We start from the raw sequence: 9,264 nt of genomic DNA, 5'->3' as shown, positions 1-9,264 counted from the left end.
AAAACTCCTCGACACTCCATTAAACCAATAAACAGAACGATGTTACGACGTTTAAAAGCTGTCAGATTGTTGTGTGTGGAGTATTACGGTGAGGTTTTACGACGTTAAGTGAATAATTGTATTGTATAACTGTATTTCTGTAAAACAAACAAACAATTACTTCACTCTATTGTTACAGCAAAAAGAAATACATAAAACACAAGCAGCTCTTTCACAGGTGGCGCTATGCCTTTTATTCAGTTTTCTGGCCGGATCTTTTACCTGAAGTTTCGAGCGGATCGGTCGACGTACGGCAAAGTTAAAGGGCACTTCCTGTTTTGCGGCGAATGGTCGAAATTCGTCCCCAACTTTCGATGGTTGCCGTGGCCACGCCCCTTTTGAATCTGCAAGATGTCATTGGTAACTTTTCATCTTTGATGCAGTTTTATTTTGTTAGCATGATTAACGTGCTCATGCGAGTTTGTACGATTACAACACGGGCAAATCGCCAAGATCAATGCTAAATTCAACATGGCCCACTTCCTGTTGAGTTGAGGACATGGTCCTCGTGGTCTTTTTTGATGATTTTGAGCTGAGTCATGCAACTTAGTTTCAGCTTTGTGATACTGGGTTTTTGCCTTTGAGGGGCGCTAACTGAGACATTTTGCACTATTTGTTATGTATTCCCTTATTTTAGAAACATTTTCATCTGTTTTCACTAACATTTAAGTACCTCAAAAATGCGATCGTTTGGGGAGAAAAATATATCATAATATATATGTATATATAAATCTTAACATGAAATCAAAACAGGGAACACAATGCTAAAATGTTAAAAAAATGTGAAAATGCGAGGGGGCCCCCCCAAATTCTAATTCATCTTTGGGCCCCACAAAAACTTGGGCCAGCCCTGGGTAAAATATTAGCACCCTACAGTGCTAAACACAGATGTATTGAATATACTTTCATTTAAAACTGTGAAACAACGAACAAATAATCTTATTTACATACGTTTTTTTTCTTATACGTCACGCCTTTATTCTCTAAATGACGTCAGTTTGTTTGTTTTCACCGGTCCTCCCTCCCTCTGTGAGCAGCCTAAAGCGTGTGGGTGTGAAAAAACCCAAACATCCGGTCAATTCATTCAGAATAAAAGCACAAGTGACTAATCTCTCACGTTCAGAGATGACGGATTACTTCGCACCTTAGGTTCCAGTCTGTGTGCGTGTGTGTGTGTCACGTACTTGTATTTGTGTTAAAATACGTTAAAATATCGGTAGAATATATTTTTGGCCGTCTTGATAACCCAGCCTTTACTGAAGGCTTTTACTTTGAAGAAAAGGGTGGTCGCTTTCCGGTGTTTTCCTAGCACAGCTTTTTGACGTATGAATCATTCTTTCCAAGATGGCGTCCGTACACCTGTTACTCCGGCGGTGACGATTCTTCCAGTTTTCTTGACAAAATACGAAAAACTAAACTCGTCTTTTAACGCCGGGCGGCGCAGTTAAACAGCGGGACTGAACTTCGCCGTCGACGATGTCCACGGAGGAGCTGTCGGCCTCGGACAGCGAGGCTGTGTTAGCCGGCGCTGGGGAGCGATGGGCACCGGTGGGCGCCGTGGCCAGTCCCGAGGATGAGAGCGGGAGCCGCGGCGCTGCGCATCCGAAGCAGAGAGGCTCGTCCTCGGCCAGCAGCGACGAGGGAATGGCCTCCAAGCTGCGGAGGCTGGAGGAGGAGCAGCAGCAGCTGAACTCCTCTCTGCTCGCCCTCACCTCCCACTTCGCGCAGGTCCAGTTCCGACTCAAGCAGATCGTTCACGCCCAGAGCGACGAGAAGGAGCGGATGCTGGCGGAGCTGGAGGAGTTCGCCTTCCGAGGCTGTCCTCATGTGGTCGGCTGCAGGGCTCAGGACGCCAAACAGCTGGAGAACTCGGTGAGGCTTCCGCGACCACCGTGACCACACAGAGGTCAGAGGTCAGAGGTCACGGCCTGGTGACAGGTGTCAACCTAGTGTCAGTGTTAAAGGTCCTATATGTGATGTACTGACCCTCATGGGCAGAGGCGATTCTAGGGTCTGTAGGGGCCCTAAGCAAAAATTCCTAGGGGGCCCTATCATCACCATTATGTTACAAATAATTCAGTTCAAAATATTTTTTTTCCCAATATGAATGAAATAACACGGAAAAACCTTAAAAAAGTATGTGAAAATATAAATGTAAAGAACAATAAATACTGTAAATAGCTTTTAAGAAACTATATATACTTAGAAAAAAATACATTACACTGTAAAGAACCCACATTATAAAACAATATAAATACACAGAACAATAAAATGCTGTAAATAACTGAAAGAAACATATATAAACTGAGTAAAAAAGATATGCATTACACTGTACATAATCCTCTTCATTTTCAAACTTGCAGAACGATAACTTCACACAGGTTAAAGTGAGGTGGGGCCCCTTTAGGGAGGTTTACTACTGAGATGTCATTGCAAATCGTCCATTGTTGTTTAAGGGGGACGGGAAGGCGGCTGTCACTGCACATTTCAGTAAAAACAGCCCTCAGGCTCCGAGTGTCGGGGGGGCCCCCAAGCAGTTGCCTGCCTTGCCTGTTCACAAGCTGCGCGCCTCTGCTCAAAGGTCCCTGTACTTGAGGGCCAACGCATTTTCGTTTTAAATTAGCCGTTTCCCGATCACTATTTACAAACAGGGAGGATCAGAATGATCAGCTGTGTCTGGGACAGAAATCGGGAAACAAAATGACTGTGGAAAATAGTTTTTTGACCTTGCATAGCTGAACGGACGTTTACCTGCAGTCTAAACGCGTCTTTATACCGATTTACTCGTTTTATAGCATATATAAAATATATATATATATATATATATATATATATATAAAATACTGCTTACTTAATCTGCATATATCACCTTTAACCTTCACCTGTCAGAACTGATACTGATCTTTTAATCGTCTTCAAATCATAATACACTGATGTCCTCATGTCTCTCTCTTTACTTTAGTAATCAAGTAATAATCGAGTAATTATTTAAAGGTGCATTATGTAATAAATCTACAGCAACTGGCCATAAAATCCTCCTAATATGTCACAGAGACTCAGGAATAATGTTCATATAACAAACTGAACTCACCAACAACAACAGGACAGACTAAATATTTGCATTAAAAAAAATATTTTGCAGACTGCAAATCATGTTTATGTTTTGAAATCATGTTTTGGCGTCATGTGGCGCCACCTACCGCCGTCTACCAATCATTGCAGTCTGTAGAGTCTCAGCTGCCGAGCAACCACGGGTTGCCAGTTACGTCAGAAAACGAAACCTAAAAGACCTCGGTATTTTGGCCACATTCTTACATATGGCGCCTTTAAGCTCTAAATCATAATGCTTTCCGATGTCCGTTCCAGTTATTTTGGATACCGAGTATCTTCCTGTTTTATCCTTAATCTGAATAGAAGGGATTATTGCGTCACACTGTAGGCAGCAGCAGCAGCAGCAGCAGCAGCAGCAGCAGCAGCTCTTATCTCTGATGGAAAACGTGGTTTTCTGCCACAGGTGTGTGACTCACGTCGCTGCAGGCCGGCTCATTAAAAAGAGTCTGTGTGAGATCTTTATCTGTTTAATAAAGGCTTCTGTGTAAACATCAGTGTTGGAGCAGCCGGCTTTGTTCCTGACGCTGTGTTTGCTCTCTGCCTTTTTTTGTCCCACTTTAACCTTAACTGAATTAAGATTTAATTAATTTCTCATCATGTGTCCGTGCTAAAGTCTTTCTTTCCCTATTTCTTTCCTACATGCTTTTCATTCAGGTGGATCTGGTGAGTAATGTGTCTTTTAAGGTTTGGTTTGTGTATTTTTCCCCCATACATTAAATATGTTATATAGGGGTACTGTCAATAAAAAAAACATGGCTGCCAGTTTAGCAACTTCACAAAAGGATCACCTCATAAAATCTTAAGCTTTAGCTCTGATATCTTTAAGGATATGTTTTACGTTAATTGCTCGCTCACTCTTCCAACGCCAAAGGCTACGTTTACATGATGACGAAACCTGCGTGCGTACAGTGACGCAAAAAATGTGTGGAATTGGATTGGGTATGCAGTATGCATGCCAGGCAGTTAGGTGGCGCTGTGATACACTTTCACACAACACCACCATGTCTGAGCGCATGCGTAGAATCTTCCTTATTCTCTTATCTGCGCCGCGAAAACCAAAACATGGCTACTAGAGCTGCAGCTAACGATTATTTTCGTAATGGATTAATCTGTCGCTTATTTTCTCGATTAATCGATGAATCGGATGGTACATGAAATGTCAGAAAATGTAAAAAAAACTTTGATCAGTGTTTGTCAAAGCTGGAAATGAAGATGTTCTCAAATGTCTTGTTTTGTCCACAAACCAAAATGATTCAGTTTTAATGATTTCTTTGTTATGTGGAGCAAAAAAACCAAAGGAAATATTCACATTTAAGAAGCTAAAACGATAAGAAATCTTGTTTTAATCATGAATTTTATTAATTTAGTAATCGATTAATCGATAGCAACGGTACGAAACGAAGCGTATTCAACTTTTCCACTCTGGAGGGTGGTTTCAGATTCACCGTCTAAACGAAGAGCACTTCCGATAAAAATATTTTGAAGTCCTCATGTAAACGGGGGCCAACGTCCATAGAGAAAATGTGTGTTTTTTAGTGAGCGGTGGACGTAGGAGCTGCTGCTGCTGCTCCACCGCTGCCGTGTTTGTGTCAGTTTGGTAAATTTAGGCAAAGGATTTTAAACACGGACGTCACAAAATAAAACACAACAAACAGAGGCAGCAGTGGACCAACGACTCCTGCGTGCTCTGTAGACTTTGGTGCGGGACGTGAGCGGCTTACAAGCGTCAGAAAAGGCTGTGGCGAACCCTATTGTTGACATATCGCAGACTTCATGTGGCGTGGATTTTAACCAGATAAACGTACTTTTTAATGACGTTAAAGCGTCTTCGAACTGTCCAGGGTGTACCCCAATGTCAGCTGAGATGGGCACAGCGCCCCCCGCGACCCTCCGGTGGAGGATAAAGCGGTAGATAATGGATGGATGGATGGATAAAGCGTCTTAAAATAAAACCCTAAAAACCTTTAACTCTGTGTGTTTGTGTGGTCAGACGGAGCGGGAGAAGAGGGAGCGTCTGGAGGCTCAGAGAGACAAACAGAAGGACCTCATCCTCCAGCTGAAGACGCAGCTGGACGACCTGGAGCGCTTCGCCTACCAGGAGGGCAGCTACGACTCGCTGCCACAGTCGGTCGTCATGGAGAGGCAGAAGGTGCGTACGACGGGGGGGGGGGACGAGAGGCACCAACTGACTGTGATCGACAGGTTTTTCTTTCAACACATGACAAAGTGTTTACCTGGTTCAGATCAGGGGGAAACGAGTCAGGCACCAGTTGTTTTGAATGCTTCAGGCGTTACTTTATTTATCTTCTTAGTTCCCTCTCCAAGTTATCCACTCATTTTAAATGATTTCCGATAAGAAATTGAATAAACTGCCCATGAATATTGTACATGGTGTAGTTTTTCCTGCCTGGTTGTTTCTGAATTCAGTTTATTTTATGTTTTTTACGGGCAAAAATGGATCTTTAAATAACACAACTCAAACATTGACTCACTAAAGGCACCAGTAACTGACTGTTAGGTGTTTGAATAAGAAAAGCCAGAGGACGGTTACTGCGCTAGCTTGATACCGATCAGATCAGAATCTTAACTAAACTGAAAACATTTATAAAATATAGATATTTTTTATATTTAGTATATCTGCATATTTTTAATATATTTAATATTTGCATACTTGTATATTGCTTATAAGTAAGTAAATAAAAGATAACATAAACATGTACATAAACATTGGCAGACGCAGCGACACTTTCCTGCAAGTTTTGGTTTGGTTCCTGTAAGGTTTGGTTCCTGCAAGGTTTGGTTCCTGCAAGGTTTGGTTCCTGCAAGGTTTGGTTCCTGTAAGGTTTGGTTCCTGCAAGGTTTGGTTCCTGTAAGGTTTGGTTCCTGCAAGTTTTGGTTCCTATAAGGTGTGGTTCTTGCAAGGTTTGATTCATGTAAGGTTTGGTTCATGTAAGGTTTGGTTCCTGTAATATTTGGTTCCTACAATGTTTGGTGCCTGTAAGGTTTGGTTCCTGTAAGGTTTGGTTCCTGTATGGTTTGGTTCCTGTAAGGTTTGGTTCCTGTAAGGTTCTGTTCCTGTAAGGTTTGGTTCCTGTAAGGTTTGGTTCCTGTAAGGTTTGTTTCCTGCAATGTTTGTTTCCTGCAAGGTTTGGTTCCTGCAAGGTTTGGTTCCTCCAAGGTTCGGTTCCTGTAAGATTCAGTTCCTGAAAGGTTTGAAAGAAACCCACTGTTTTCTTTCAGGTCATCATCGACGAGCTGATCAAAAAGCTGGACGTGAACCTGAACGAGGACATCGGGAACCTGTCGCCGGAGGAGCTGCGGCAGAGAGTGGACGGTGCCATCGCTCAGATCGTGAACCCCGTGAGGGTCAAAGAGCAGCTGGTGGAGCAGCTGAAAACCCAGATCAGGGACCTGGAGATGTTCATCAACTTCATCCAGGGTAAGGGTTAGGCCAGCCTGTCAACAAGCTGGAGGATCCCAGTTCAGTTGCGTTGGTTTTCTTTTACTTGTTACTCCAATGTTTTTAACGTTTTGCTTTTTTGTGCCAAAACAACACAGACGAGGTGGGGAATCCTCTCCTGTCGGACGGTGGACTCGATCAGCAGCCGCAGGCAGCAGGATCCAGCGCCAGAGCTCCGGGACTGAAGAAGAAAGGTCAGACGGGTCAAAGTGAACAAAGTAGTGATGTTATTGTCATTTACGCAAGGAGTACAAGCACAGATTCTTCAACTAAAGTGTGAATGCTGACACGTTCACACCCCCTGCTGGTAGAAAATCAGAATAGGACAGGAAGGAGATTGTCTCACTCTTTAAAAACAACATTCTTTACCCCTGCACCAAACCTCATAGAGAAAACCAGCGATTTTAGCATCACAGCACACAGGATTTGTGGATCCACTGCTGCCTCCTTTTGTAACTTCACACGTGTTATTCTGTGACGTCTGTGTGTGAAATCCCTTGTTCAGATTGACCTCAGCGTCACAAACGTAACACACGAGGCAGCAGACGACCAGCAGCTCCTGTGTCCCTGTGTGCTAAAAACGAAGATTTTCTCTATGGACTTTGGTGTGGGGGAATAAGTGGTTTCGAAACTTCAGTTTCCAGTCAAAAAAACTGTTTTTTAAAGGTGATTAAAAGCTGTCAACAAATATTTCTTATTTTCCTTGTTGCCATATTTAATCCCTGCAGTGTGTGCTTGTTATTTTTCATGATTTATTGCCTGTGAAACCCTTTTATTAACAGTTCAAACCCGTGCTGTCCATATAAATGTATTTGTATGTTGTCTGGTCCACAGTGGACCCTGAACAGGCCCAGAGGATGCGTGAGACCGGCCTGCAGCTCATCCAGAAAGCCCTCGCCGTGCTGCAGATCTTCGCCGCGAGTCAGTTCGGCTGCGCGGCGGGACGCGTCCCCCCCAACATGTGGCCCCAGGAGCCCACGGTGAGGGACTACGGGCCCCTGCTGCAGCGCCTGGAGGAGGCCGTGGACAGGGTGCGGGTGCTGGGCTCGCGACGGCATCAGTCCGTCGAACACGTCGTCAACTACACCAGCAACGCGGCCCTCGGGCCCCGAGACGAGCTGACGGCGGCCGTGAGGAAGGAGCTGGCGATCGCGCTGAAAGACTTGCTGTCGCACGGCCTCTTCTCGCCCTCTCAGACCATGAGCCTCGTGCTGGCGCCCATTTCCTGCCTGCTGCCTTACAGACCCGACACACAGCCCATGCACCCGTGGGAGCTCTTTGTCAAATACTACCACTCCAAAAACGGCAAGGCCTTTGTGGAGACGCCGGCGCGGCAGCTCTCGCAGTCCTTCAGGCTGCCCTTAGGGGGCGGCCCGGTGACCGTCACGCCGAAGCAGTCGCTGCTGTGGGCCATCCACACCGTGCTGAAGGAGCACGGGCGCTACAAGCGGGGGCCGGACACGGAGTTCAAAGCGCTGGTGTGCATGGCGCTGAACGAGCAGCGGCTGGTGTCGTGGCTCAACCTGCTGTGTAAGTCGGGGACGCTGGTCCACCCGCACTACCAGGCCTGGAGCTACATGGCGCAGACCGGCTTCGAGGGGGCCCTGCGCATCCTGGGCCGCATCAGCCACCTCAAGTTCAGCCTCCCCGTGGACCTGGCTGTGCGGCAGCTGAAGAACATTAAGGACGCTTTCTGAGGAGGCGGCGGCGAAAAAAAAACAGTTTTTATCAGCGGAAACCACGCGACGCCAACGCCAACTGTACCTGCATGTCTTTGTACTTGAAGTGGGGTCACGTTTTTAAAGGTCATTTAAGCATCTGAAGTCAAATCTACAGTCTGAGAAAAGAATTATCCAGACTAAAACCGCATTATCATTATGATAAGTGCAAAACAATTCATACAAATACAGGAAACTATGAACTGACGCGACTCATATTTCAAAATATTAATTAAATTCAATCAAACAGATGTCACTGACATTTAAACTATGAGAAAACTAGAAAAAAACATGAGACGGAAAACGCGACTTTCAGTATTTTAGGGCAGAATTTGTGTCTTTGCTACTTGGGCTCATAGACGATATGAAAAATTGTTAGCGCGATAATCTCGACCGAAATAACTGCAATTCACGAAGTTACTGTGATCGTTTTAAAAATCTGCTTTAAACTTTATCCAATGCCAAACAGGCATTCAATGATATGAACATTTCTTTATCGTAAGCTACGATATTACTGCGACGCTTGTAAAAAAAAAAAAAGTGCGCTTTAAACTTTTACAGTGGCTATAAAACGTGTTTTTTTTTATTCGCGATGTGCACAAGTTACGGCAAACGACGGAACAGATGAAGTAATTCTAGGAATGTTTTTTTATTTTTACGTTGAATTACGTTGCGAAAAACAATTTTACAAAATGGCGCAAAACGTATTACTCGCGTTACAAAAAAACCCTGCGACTTCCAGTGTTAGGGGGCGGAGCTTTGTCCAGTGGGCCGCACCTGGTGCATTGTTCTGGTGTAGCTACTGTTGCTAGCATGCGTGGGACAATGCGAAAAAAAACTCATTGTCACGATAACCAAAATTCACGCTATTGTTGTTATAACTGTAAAAAAAAGAATAATCTGATTTTAATCCAAAAACACTGAAATCACTTTACC

At 44.4% G+C, this 9,264-nt stretch overlaps 1 protein-coding gene across 1 annotated transcript; it reads left to right on the top strand.

Annotated features, from left to right (window-relative positions):
• Positions 1 to 1,515: 1,515 nt before the first annotated feature.
• rundc1 (RUN domain containing 1) lies at positions 1,516 to 8,486 on the top strand (the record flags this gene model as incomplete). The annotated part of the gene is made up of 5 exons (XM_083896955.1): positions 1,516 to 1,911; positions 5,141 to 5,299; positions 6,391 to 6,589; positions 6,709 to 6,804; positions 7,445 to 8,486. 5 exons carry the CDS (start codon positions 1,516 to 1,518, stop codon positions 8,305 to 8,307), a joined length of 1,713 nt encoding a protein of 570 aa, XP_083753081.1. The 3' UTR covers positions 8,308 to 8,486.
• Between the last annotated feature and the right edge of the window lie 778 nt (positions 8,487 to 9,264).

This window comes from Microchirus variegatus (genome assembly GCF_963457635.1).
Source record: "Microchirus variegatus genome assembly, chromosome: 10".
Lineage (NCBI taxonomy): Eukaryota > Metazoa > Chordata > Actinopteri > Pleuronectiformes > Soleidae > Microchirus > Microchirus variegatus.
The sequence above is the reverse complement of the archived record's forward strand: the minus strand, read 5'-3'. Positions and strand labels throughout refer to the sequence as shown.